This window comes from Chaetodon auriga, chromosome 18 (assembly GCF_051107435.1).
Source record: "Chaetodon auriga isolate fChaAug3 chromosome 18, fChaAug3.hap1, whole genome shotgun sequence".
Classification (NCBI taxonomy): Eukaryota; Metazoa; Chordata; class Actinopteri; order Chaetodontiformes; family Chaetodontidae; genus Chaetodon; species Chaetodon auriga.
The window spans coordinates 17,901,860-17,914,827 of record NC_135091.1 but is presented as its reverse complement, the minus strand read 5'-3'; the positions used below and the strand labels follow the sequence as shown (position 1 = coordinate 17,914,827).

General features: G+C 43.9%; 1 protein-coding gene across 2 annotated transcripts; it reads right to left on the bottom strand.

The window, feature by feature from the left end:
- Positions 1-70: 70 nt before the first annotated feature.
- Positions 71-12,465, bottom strand: znf395b (zinc finger protein 395b). Of its 2 annotated transcripts, none has more exons than XM_076756209.1 (10): positions 12,170-12,465; positions 9,785-9,963; positions 9,011-9,186; positions 8,816-8,928; positions 7,936-8,135; positions 7,664-7,764; positions 6,503-6,797; positions 2,544-2,639; positions 2,234-2,340; positions 71-953 (listed from the first exon to the last, which is right to left on the bottom strand). In XM_076756209.1, exons 2-10 carry the CDS (start codon positions 9,914-9,916, stop codon positions 842-844), a joined length of 1,332 nt encoding a protein of 443 aa, XP_076612324.1. In that variant the 5' UTR covers positions 9,917-9,963; positions 12,170-12,465; the 3' UTR covers positions 71-841. The 2 variants fall into 2 exon arrangements, with proteins under 2 accessions (XP_076612324.1, XP_076612325.1); XM_076756210.1 differs by having other exon boundaries at positions 6,503-6,794.
- Positions 12,466-12,968: the final 503 nt, after the last annotated feature.

The window sequence follows — 12,968 nt, the reverse complement described above, 5'->3', positions numbered from 1 at the left end:
ACAATAAAATAGTTTGCTATTTCTTTTGTGGACTGTCATGCAGAAGAAAAAAACAACAGAAGAAAAAACATTTCAAACTCTCAGTGCTTTTTAATTTGTGTTTGACAATATATTTCCTCTTTTTTTATTGCTATTACAAACTCATTTCCCTAACGCTAATCCCCTCGCCATGACTCCATAGCTTCACGGATAAAACCATTAACACTGGTCGTATGCCAACATGTGGGCAGGAAGGAAACAGGAACTTGGTTGAGTAAAACCAAATGTAGCTTATCCTTGTGAGTTAATATTCCAACAAAGTGCAGAAAAACATGAAAATTCCCAAAAAAAAGGAATCGGCCCAAATACACGGGCTGAACGAGACGATTAAAAAAAAAACAAAACAAAAACAGTATAAAATACTCGTACATAACTCAAAGCACACAATACATCATAACCACTGTGTAACCACTGGAAGAGAGGGTCGGACTACAGGAAACAGCCAAGTAGCAGTCTAATACAGTGGAGCTACAGGGGCAGTAATATGACCTTTGGATAAAGTAGGAGAGTATTGTAGGCTTAGCACATCACATGGTCAAAGTCAGTCAACAGTTAGCACCATCGCAGACTTCAGTTTTCAGGATCAAGTTACAAAGATACAGAAAACTCCATTTGCATTTTGTAAGGATAGAAACAGAACAGGCTGAAAGTAAAAAATCACATGTAGTAAAAGAACAGCTGTTTTCTCCACGGCCTCGATTTGAAATCCTCTTTTTTTGATAAAAGTCTCTTTTATCACTCATCCATCCATCCATCTCTCTGCCTCTCATGCTCTCTCTCTCTCTCCACCATGCAGCTGTTTTTAGTCGGGGAAGCGCTGGCAGGCTTTTTTCCAGCGGCAGGCGGTGCACCACTGATCCTTGCGCTCCACTCCGTACACCTTGCGGCACTTTTTAGCCTCCCCGCGACCCTTCCTGCAGAAAGACACGCAGCGTGTGGGTGAGAAGCAATGCTGAAGGGCAGGAAAGGAAAACACGCGCCTGATGTGATCAGTCTCTATAAAAATGAGACTGAGGAAAAATAGACTGATAGCAAATGAAGAGGTGATTGAATCTATTTTATCTTTCCTGTCTGAGCTGGGGAAATTTGATTTTACAGACGGCAACAAAGTGGGTGATAAAATGACAACCTGGAGGAGAAAGATAGTGGACAGATACTGGAATCAAAGCAGGGAACAGCAGAAAGAGGCATGGACCCACATCAATAAAGCTTCATTTGTAAAGCTTTGTTTCATGTTTAAAATATATGGCACCTTCCTGATAGTACTTTGCATTGCCTTTAAATCTACAGTTTAACAACAGCATCGCCTCACCACTAAATCTCAAAACCCAGAAATTCTTTGATCAGGGATTAATAATTTGAGTAATTTTCAAGAAAAACACTCCCAAGTTCCAACTTTTCAACAGTGAAGATGTGCTGCTCTTATCTGTCTTCTGGGGTAATAAATGGATATCTAGATTTTTAAGGGTTCATCACACAAAGCCAATTTAGGAATTTTATTGACGAACTGGTTGATTCATTGAAAATAATACTTGACAGTAAAGAAAATAATCAGACTTCAAGTGAGGAACAAATAATGTGAAGTTCCTCTTGTTTTCTGAAGTATAACAAGTTTGTTAGTCTTTAAGTTTGTTAGTTGAGGAACACAAAAACGTTTTTAAAGAAAAATTATTACAACTGTTAATGCTGTGATTTAGTCACAGTGATGAATTTCCACCAACAACTGAATCAAAGATCTCCTGCTGTTCTCTGTACTGTGTGAATGAGCCTGAGAGGAGTGGGAGGACATGGGTGGAACAAGCAAAACCCCAAATAATGTTAACTTTAGGATGAAGGACAAAAAAAGAAAGCGAAACCTCGAGTGATTTTAGTGCATAAAGTATGAAAATAATAGAAGTTTGGTCATCCCTTAACTTTCCCTGTAGCGCCATTGTCAGGTCAATCAGCAGATGCTAAAAGTAATCTAAATGTAAAAAAAAAGAAAAATCAAAGACATCAGCATTGATTTTTGGTTCCACACAGGACCTGAACCCCGGTCTCCTGGGTGAAAGTTTGACCGCTCTTTATACTCCTTCACCTGATGAGGTGTAACTAGTCGAATGGCTGCTGTGTGACAGTTCTCACCCAGGTGCAAACAGACACTATAGGAAGTCAAAGAGTGGACAGGAACACAGCCAGCCAGGTGATGCCTCACCTGAAGGAGCAGTGGGTGCGGGAGGGCGATGCGATCATAGGCTGCAGCCTGTTCTGCTGGAGCCACTGTTCCCCGACACTGACAGACCGGCAGCGAGGCTTCACCATCTGAAGAGACACACAACCAGCAAGTCATGACGGAGACAGAGACTGTGGTCATTTACACAATCAGCTGTATCTATGTGAATCAGGACTGTGGTCTTTACTCATGCTCTGTCCCCCCGCTGGTCCTATTGTTAAAATGTGAGAGACACTGAGTGATATACAGGCTGTCAGGCAGGTAAACAAACAGATGTGGACAGAAGACACACCGGAGCAATACTGTGGCCGGAGACGGAGGTGGACGGGGTCCAACCCTGGCAAGCGGGGCTTCTGGAGGCCACAGATACCTGGACGGGGCTACAGGCCTGGAAGGAGCGGGAGAGAGGAGACAGCACATGATTCATCACATCTGTAGGACATGATGTACTGTTTCATATGAAAAGTTAATAAGTTTCATTTTTGGTACCATTTCAGCCTGCTTTAGCTGACTTTTTGGCCACCTGGGGGCACCAGAAACAAGCTATTATCACATAAAAGTTGATATGGCAAACATGTTAGTAACAGATGGCTAATTTACACCTCCAGCAGACAAGGAGCAACATTAGCATTCATCTGGAGTCAGTCATGTTTCTGACTGGCTGGTGAATCTAAGTCCAATATTCAGCTTTGTCTCTGTGCTCATTTGGTGCTGGACATGTAGCTCGCAGTGGTTTTTAAGCCTTTTGAGTGAACCAAAACAGTAAAGTTGTGTGCCATAAAACCAAACAATGAGCTGAAAGATGCTTAAAGGCTTTGTGGAGCTGAGGGGAAGTGAGGATTCAAGTGGCTACCTGTGAGGCTCCAGAAACACGACTCCAACACAAAAACTCTGATCCATGCGTCAGCTGAATTGCCAAATAGTGACAACTAATCCGTCTGCGGTAACCAATGGGCAACATCCAAAACACCACACAGTAAATGATCTCTTCCTGTGATGCAGTTCCCATTCTCCTCTGTCCTATTTCTCCTCCCTGTGCAGCCCTGAACTCTGAACGAAGCACATCCTGTTGCATTCCTACGACTCATCCCACACTGCTGACACAAGTACAAGGAGAAAACTTGCACTACTATCCCACGAACGTCCATAGTGTCGTACCATGCAACATCAATAATATTATCTACCGTATATGCTGAAATGCCCATGCGGCCTGGTCGCCATCGGGAAAACTACCAGACCGCTGAAAACCAGACTCTCTGACTCGACATTCAAATCAATGACATTAGAAATTCAGCGGCAGTGCTTTTCACACAAGCTGCTCACAGTGTCTCTTCTTGGATACTTGAGTATCGAACTGCTCAAACATGTTGGAGGTGATATTAACTCACTGTTTCTGGATTTACACTTTGGCTCCAGAAGGGTTACGTGAGGACTCTGACTCGCAGCCTTTCTGTAGAGACTCTCTCTCTCTGCTCAGTCTGCTTTATGTGGCAGTCATGAGTGTGTTTGTGGTTGTATGACTATAACCTGCACAGTGTCTTTATGATTGTTTTAAAGACTGATCTGATGTTGAAACTATATCCTCATCTTGTAGATTATATACTTTTTTGCCCTGCCTCTCCATTGCTTTGGTGTTTTCATTGCCATTCAATATTACCACCTTTTACATTAGCAGAGGCGCCTTGAAAATTTGTGAGGTTACATTTTCCCTTTTCGTCTTGTTATTGCATTACATTATGACCGTTCATGCCTGATGTTGTAGTCATGTGATATTCAGGTTGCCCTGGTTACGCTCTATGTTCTGTACTTTAAACTGGTTACAAGATTTTTATCTAGGGTGGAGATCCTGTTATCAACGACTGAACCTGCTATTGTGCTGGTGAAAAGCAGACCGCTGTGACTGCATGTTTAGTGAGTCAATAAAGGTGTGTAGTTGTAAACTGACTAATGATTCTAGGATTGTTGTTGACATCAGAAATATCATCACTTTTGTGTAATCGTACCACTAAGGCTCTTTTCCATGACACTGGAATCATGCCTGTTAAATAGGTTTGGTTAAAAATACGAGCTAAATGTGGACTGCTGAGCGTACTATGGAGCTTTGCACATTTCTTGTGTATTTATGGTGTATTTTCTGGGAACTGTTTTGTGCATTGTTACTGCATTATGTGCATATAATGTATATTTAGGTGGTTATGAATTTATGTTATCTATTTAATTTTTAATTAATCAGGCAGTCTCACTGAGATTAAGATCTCTTTTCCAACAGAGACCACACAATCAGTAAGTAGAAACAACACAATTACACAATAATGAGGAATCAATAGAAAAAGGTACAACAATCATGAAACTATCAGACAATAAATCTTTAAAATCCCCAATGTGGGACTCTAGTTTGAGGGAAGTTTGCAGTTGATTCCATTTAAAAGGTTCTGCGAACATTAGTGTGTAAAAAAAGGCATATCTGAGTTTAAGCAGTTACTGGATTGCAGCGTAGTCAGCATCACTGACGGAGGTGGAGAACACCATTTAGTTTGTCTTTTCTGAATTTCAAACTAGTGTGTGATTAAGGAGTGATTGTTGGAAAGCATCAAAGGCAGACTGAACCTGAGTCAGGGCCTGAGCTGGGGGGAGCCTGCAGCATATAAAACAGCATCATCAGCAAAGAAATGGACACTGAAGCATTGATTAGGAAGAATTATGTTATTTATATATAGTGTAAACAGCAATGGACCAAGGATAGACTCATGTGGCAACCCGTGTCTGGTGGTAAGACGGTTTGACTGAGTTCCAGTCTGAGTGCCCTCTGTAAGGTAAGAGTGGAACCATTTAAATGTGGCTTCACATAGACTTCACATGGTGGTATACTAATCCATTTTCACAGGACCATTATCTAGTATGTGGGCTATATTTTTCCATTTTTCACATGTACTGAGCATTTAGCGCATTTGGATGTGCGTGTTTTCTAAACTTTATCCCCTGCATTACCTCTGGTGTTACACTGAGTGTGTCCCCATCACAAAAAAAAAAAACATGCCAGTGTGAGTTCAGCGCTGTGGTCAGGCATTTCAAGCCACAAGCCGCCAGCAGCCATGACACACACAGTAAACACTGCTCCACCAGCAGCACTGACCCACAATTCAACCCACACTCGAGCTAAGGCAGGATCCCACTGGATTTCTGCATCAATGCGGAAATTAAAGACAAATGTGGTGCAAAATGAACACATTTTCCAACATCTGTAGCATATGAAAAAAATCACTTGTCTTGCTTATTTCTCAAGATCTAAGGGACGTTTTTCACAATATGTATAGGCTGAATCACTCCCAAGTGGGCATGGATACGTGCACATCAAGTTCTAACCACTGCACGGCTACACAGGAAGAATTCATGGCGTGTTTTTCTGCCTTGTACAGGCTGGTGAGAGTCGAGTCTCCTTGGGGGAGCGAGCGAGCCCACAGCTTACTCTCTCACTGTCACAAAGCATCTATTTACAGGCTCAGTGGCACAGGGTAAATACAGGTCACCAGTGAAATGTGCTGCTTTGTGATGCATTAACAAAGTTGGAGCTCATTGGCTCGTTGGAGGGGTATCAGCGTGGGGGCGCCGGGAGAGGAGGACCCCTCAAACAACACCACAGCCATGTAACATGAAACCCCTGCACAGAAACTCCAGTAAAATGAAGATAACGTTCTTTTGACATACTTAGCAGAAAAAGTCATCTAGATCCATTAGTTTCTGATTTCATGGGAAAGATGGGCAACAGGAAACTACGATGTTTGGAAGGTAAATTCCCCCCTGACATTTAATAATTCGGGCTGTCTCCTTTCATAGCTCTCAAAGAAGTTCAACCCCCAAAACATGGCCTGCTTTCAGAAAAGCACTCGCATCCTGGGAAGTAAACAATTATTCACTGAAATTCGGGATCATAAACGTCAATACTAAACCAGGTATTCTGTGCCAAAACTCAATATGACCTCAGCAAATTGCAGTTTATCTTCTCAGAATAAATTTCAGCCTGCAAGCAGTATTTAGACAATAACAAAACATTCAAAATCTTCCTTCCACATCCACTCACACTGCACTAACTAATCATCAGAATTTATTATCTGTCGTTAGCTAGACGTGACACGTTTAAAAATGTTGTAATGCCATATTTTGGTATTCTGTGACAGACTCGTGCTTTCCCTGCCAGTACTTCATAGTCACCACAGTCTGCTGGCCAAACGAGTGCAACACTGCTGCACCCACCTGATAGAGATGCTCCGAGTGGATCTGCCAGAAGCTGCTGGGGGCCGACTGGCTGAGCGGACTGGGCCTGCTCGGGCCGGGCCCGGAGCTGGAATTGGACCTGGGCCTGTGAGCTGGGGGAATCTGGAGCCCCGAGGCCGGAGGGGAACCGCAAGAGGCCCAGCTGAGATGAGAGGACGAGGCCTGGCCCAGAGCCTGCTGGGAGGGAGCTGGAGCGGAGCTGGTGTCCACGGTCTCACAGGAGATCTTGGTGTAGTAGAAGTCCTCTTCTCTCTGGGACTGATCTGACCCACTGCTGTGTGTGTGGGTAAATGTGTTTGTGGGTGTGTATGTGTGTTTGGCACATGAAGGGGCAGACCAGTGGACAAGCAGAGCAAAAGAGTGAGCTGGTTGTTTGGACTGTTACTGAATGTAGCCCTCACTTTGGCCCAGATATAAAATTTCCGAAATCACTTCATGACTTCCTGTAATTCAGCCAGAGCTCCTCCACAGCCTGAAAAATTTATCCCCTCTTGTTTTTTTAATGTAGTTTTGTAGCTCGGAAATGTTTCACTGGGCTAAACTGTCTGCTCCACCTCAGACTACAACGGAGGAGTGGCTCTAAAGCTGAAAACTGAGAGCGTCAAACAGATAAAATTCACCTCTGCAACAACAGACACACCTCGATAATTCCTTCATATTCTACAAACCACATGACAAGTAGTTTCGTACTTTTTCAAAACCAATGGAATGACTATTTTCAACTGTTTTATTAAGGCAGAAGTCTGCACGGCTGCAGCATTTGAGAACTTCTTTTTGTGGACAAAGCTCTCAAAATAAGAGACTGTACACTAATTATTAGGCGGACAGGAGGAGACTAACATTAAGCATTTCCCACCCCAGATATATGAGATATATTTCATTTCTGCCATCCTTTGAAAGATTTAATGCTTGAAAAATACAGTTGAAAAATTGCTCCATTGAAAAAAAGGCTTTCCTGTGTGACGTGGGATGACGCATGTGAGGTGTTGGTAGCTGAAAACGGTCACGGAGCACAGTCCCTAAAACAGTGTAATTTTGGCTATCTGTACCTAAACTTTCACCAGAACAGACAAATTCAAGCAATATCCAGACAAAGCATGCAACTAATTATACACGTAAATCAAAAGTATTCCAACTCACCCCAGATGCAGCACACGAATATGTCTTTTTATTCCGACTGAAGACGCGAGCACCTTGCCACAACTGGGCCACAGACACTTATACACCCCTCTGAAAGAGCTCTGTGAGAGAAAGACCACAGCACCGGTAAAGGTTAGGACAGAGGGTGGGACACAGAATAAAGAGGCAGACATAAAGACACAGAGAACAGAGAGCGACAGAGAAAACATAACATACATCCTTTGCTGATTACACAGCAGTTTCCACCAAATGGTGCATGTAGAGCTCAGTACCTTTGGCTTTTTGGCATTAAGCTCCTCTCCCTGCTCCAGTTCCATTTGCAGGCCTTCGTCAGGACTGCTGTCCATCTCAGTGACGGACGGCGAGGGGGCGGGACTCACATTGCCGAGGTCCCAGCTCCAGTAGCCACTGCTGCCGCTGTCAGAGAGCTCGCCGCCGCCGCACTCCATGTCGGCTGGTGACGATGAGCCAGCTGGAAAACAGGAAGAGTCACACTCAGTTTTCAGAAATGACCTCTTGTCCTTCATACCACACTGAATTGTCTCTTAACACCATCAATAATAAAAATGCCAGCGTGGTTATTTTAACTGAGCAGTCAGTGAGTTGGTGATACTCACCTAAAAGGTTTACAGTGAAAACATACCTTATGGTTTAGATATTAAATATTCTCTCTTCTCTTTTAGTTGAAATAGACACTGTGCATTTGGGACTGCTCTCTGTCCATCCTACAGACAACAGCAGGTGTCCCACACTGGTGCCAGTTTCATCACTTCAGCCTCTCTTCCCTACCTCTCCTCTCTGTTCATTGTTTATTGATATTTTATTGTTCACTTTGCCAGAAAGCTATTTATTTTCTACTTAAACACAATAAACGTGCTTACTTTCATCATGGATAGACAGGACAAGTAGACCTAGTAGTGCATCCTGTTACTACTACTACTACTACTACTACTACTACTACTACTGCTACTACTACTGCAGTTCCATGAGTTTCTTGAATTATCTCACATGCTGTAAATGCAGCTCATGCAATCCTGCTTTGCTAACAAAGCTCATAAGAGTGAATGTGGCTCTTGCAAAGCTTCATTGGAAGGTGGTACTGGAAAGAGAAGGGAGACTGGTGAGGCTGTGTCCTCGTAAGGTGAGACAGACCTGGTCCAGGGTCTGTTTGTGGAGGACTCTGGACGACGGGGCTGCAGGACAGACTGGTCAGAACCATGGCTGCCATGATTTCATCCATCTCCACTGACTCTGGGCTGCGGAAGCTGCAGATAACACAAAGAAATATCCTTAGACTCTAGTGTGATGAAGTCCATCCGCACACTTGTACTGCTGCTCATCCCTCACCTGTATGGTGCCTCTCCAGTGTGGTGCACTGTGGCTCCCATGGCTTGCAGGGGAGCAGCCAAGTTGCTCCAGCCTCGCTCAGCCTCCCTCTGCGGCAGGTGAACGGATGTCTTGTTCTTGTGATGCCCACTCTCCACCAATGCTTTGTCAGCCTGGACGCAGCTCTGTGTGTACACCTTCAGACAGAAGTAATGGAATAATGAGCTCAAACCTGCAACAGTCTTCAAACACTCCACTTTCAGGCAGTAAACGAATGGAAGCTGACATGAACAGAGTAACCCAGGCGTTATTTGGGTTAGGCTGTTTACATGAGTCTTTGACACCGTCACTGCTGCCACGAATAACGCAGAAAAGAGAACATTTTCTGTCCATCTGTGGCGTCCTGCCTGCAGACAGCACAACCTGCCAGGAGGAGAGTATGAAAAGAGACGTGTGTGCCAGCCTCTGACCAGGTAGTTCATTATGTCGCACACAGGGGGAGGAAATGATGATTATGGGGGCTCTTCCTTTTTCTCAGTATGGGCTCTTGGCCTTTGGCTTACTGTAACATTCATCATATCATCAAAATGCACCCATTATGCCATGCAAGCCTGCGTGCTGCATCCTGGTGACAGCTACACTTGTGTTTACCCAAACTGCCTGGACGATTGAATGGATGCATAGACGGTGACAGTGTAGATTATGGGTTGGATGACCAACAAAACAAAATAAGACACGTAAAAAGGAAACATCTCTCATCTCAGGGACCCTGTATGGGAGTCTCCTTCTACTCACCAGAGTCTGCTGCCTGTCTGGCCCGTTGCTGTTTTGCGTCGTCGTAGAGACGCGGGCTTGTGGTCCCGACGGGCAGACAGACGTCCCGCCTGGCCCTGCTCCAGCTCTGTCCTCAGGTCCCACAGCTGCCATGGTGCTGCTGCACACAGTGAGGGGACTCAGCACAGTGTCACACCTCCCTGCAGACGAGACACCGGGGACGAGGTGAGACTTGAACCGATCGAAATAACCAAGTGCATTATTACTCCTTATTCTTAAGGGAGTTAAAGCAGCAGAAGCTTTGAATCTCTGGTATGTGTCGAGTAAAATATGAATTTCAACAGCTTCCTTCTTAAAAGCATTCAGTAATGAAGCTTTAGTTATTTTCAGTGAGGAAGAATGTGCTCACAATGAACCATGGCACCCAAGGATAAATATTGTACTTTCTTTGATGAATAAATATGTTGATCTAAACAGAAGGCAGCTTTGCCAACTAGCGAGCGTTGGCAAATGCTCGTGTACTCATTCCATCTTGCATCTCTCTGCCTGACAGTGCAGAGCAAAATCACCACAGGGGATTTAAAAATGATTGCAGGAATGTGAAGTGAACACAGACTTGTGTGGATTTAGATAGTGGCTGAACCAAAATCTTGCCGAAGCTTTATTGTCTACGCTAAGTACGTGACCAATAAGACTGATAACGCGTTCCGGAGACGTAATCTGACTTCACTGTGGCCCGTCTCTCACAGTGGCAAAATGGGGGCAAAGCTGCATTCAGGGCACATGCAACATAAATGGTCGAATGACTCAAAGCAATGATTTTGCAGCATTCAGCAGCCATGAGATACTGTATTTGAAGTATTATGGCAATTTTGGCTGTCAAAGTCATTGACTGGAGTCTCCTGAAGAGCACATCTGAGCTCACATACAGGAAATAAATAAATATATAATAGAAGCGGTAGCATTAATGCATCAGTAACAAAAGTGCCAAATATTTTCTGTTGTCAGATTCTCAGATGTGGGGCTTTCCTCGGTTTTACACTGTTGTACAGAACAAACAATAGACGTCGCCTTGAACTCCAAAGATTATGACGCCAGTCTTCACTACTTTCTGGACTCTTGCATATTTTGCTTATGATTCATTTTATATTTTTGTCTTTTTTTTTGGTGTTTCTGTCATTGATGAGCGGATCTTATGTGAGTTGTATGTCCTATGCAAGTACACTGTTATGTGTGCAGTGTTCGCATTCTGATATTAATTATTGCTAATTGTTAGTTGCAGCTCTAAACTAATAATACCAATGTTTATTGTGGTCATGATGACGATTATTTGATTGTTTGTATTATTTCATAGTATTCCTTCTAATAATAATAATAATAATAATAATAATAATAAATACAACCCCACACTAAGACACAACAAAAAATACCAATCGTTACTTTTGATTAACATCTATGACATGAAATTGCTACTTTCATACAGAAGTGGTAGTCTGGGGTATCAGTGCATCAGTTATCGAGTTGTTTGCTACTTGCAATCCTTCGATTGATAATATTTTTTTTTTTACAAGAAAGTTCAGATCTCCCATTCTTTCGCCATGCACCCGAACGCAGCATAAAGCCCGATTTTTCCCCACCTTTCCACCAATCAGCGCGCAGCTTCAGTAGTAAACAAGTGGCACAGTGTAGGCGGGGAGCCGCCGCTCATTGGCTGGGCTCGGATTCTCTGATACACACCCCCTTTCTGACAACGTGTTCAGACACGAGTTTCGCCGGGAGGGACTGAGCTGGACGAGGGAAAAGGCCCATTGCTGAAAATAATCTGCGGCTGAACGCGAAGACAAATCAAAACGTCGCCGAAAAGTCTGAATTCAACACGTCACACGTCATGCAGCGACTAAGCGAAGGAGGAACACGTAGTATGAGTAAACAGTGCTGCTAAAATTAACACAAAACAATAACGTCATCCCCCCCTGGAGTAGTAGAGGTAAATGCCATTAAAGTCGTAATTACGGAGGCGTGATAAGAGCTCACACACATTTTAATGGAAGGCAGTAAAATCCATGTGAGTCCCTGCGCGAGGGCGACTGCGAATGTGATGCAAGTTGCACACGATGATAGAGGTTTAAGCAATTCACACTTTCCCAAACAAACACATTGTGAGCATTGTTTATTCTGCTGCTTGTGATGTGTTTGAAGATAATAATCGACTCCAAGTCATAGTTTCTCATCCTTCAACTACATCACTGATCTCCACCCGGCGACGCAGATAGAGATCAGGAGGAACACCCCCCCCTCCCTCCCCCAGCTCACGCCGCTGAAGGAGAACAAATATGTTTTACTGAGCTCGCTGCAGCACAAAAAGCCGTCCAAAAAGCCAAGAACAACAGATTTCCGCGTACTTACTCAGTCGGTGGAGACCTCTGTCCTGTCCGTCCCGTCGGAGCTGCAGCAGCGGGTCGTCGCTGCTTGGCTGTCCCGCCGCTAGCCGGCTCTTCAGTCTGCCGGGGGAAGAGGGGGTTGGTCGGTCGGAGACGCGCCTACGTGCGTCTGCTCGGTGAACCAATGCAGGCGGTGACAGCTGGACAGAGCGCAGAGATATCAACCTGCGGCGCGCTGTGCACAAAAGGATGATCTAGGTGAGGGGTTACCAGAGCAGCAGCAGCAGCATCCTCTCTGTCTGTCTGCCTGTCTCTCTCTCTGTCTGTCTGTCTGTCTCAAGCACATACAAATATGCGTGTTTGTCACACATGAGCTTTAGAAATTGTGCGGGTGGTGAAAGGAATAAGACATACACAATTCAGTTTTCCAGAATAAAATGCATTGCATTGAATCTGCAGAGATTTGATCTGCTATATATGTGTATATATGCAAATAAGCGAACTCTGTAATATGCATGACAGATATAATGCAAAACTGGATAAAATATAGCACACATTACCATGAAGGCAGTCAGATATCACTATTCACTGAGAAGTGCCAAGTACCATAGCAGTGATATTTATTGAGGATACAGCATACAGCTAGTATATGCAATTCACTGTAGTACTGCCATTCATCTGATAGAGAGCTGTCATTTGGCTGTTATTTAAAAAAAAACAAGCACACATCAGTGATCGATTTGTCCATCATTTGAACAGTTTTAATCAAATAACTGAAAAGTAATGAAACTGCTGACACCATGGTGCACAGCATATCAACCCCC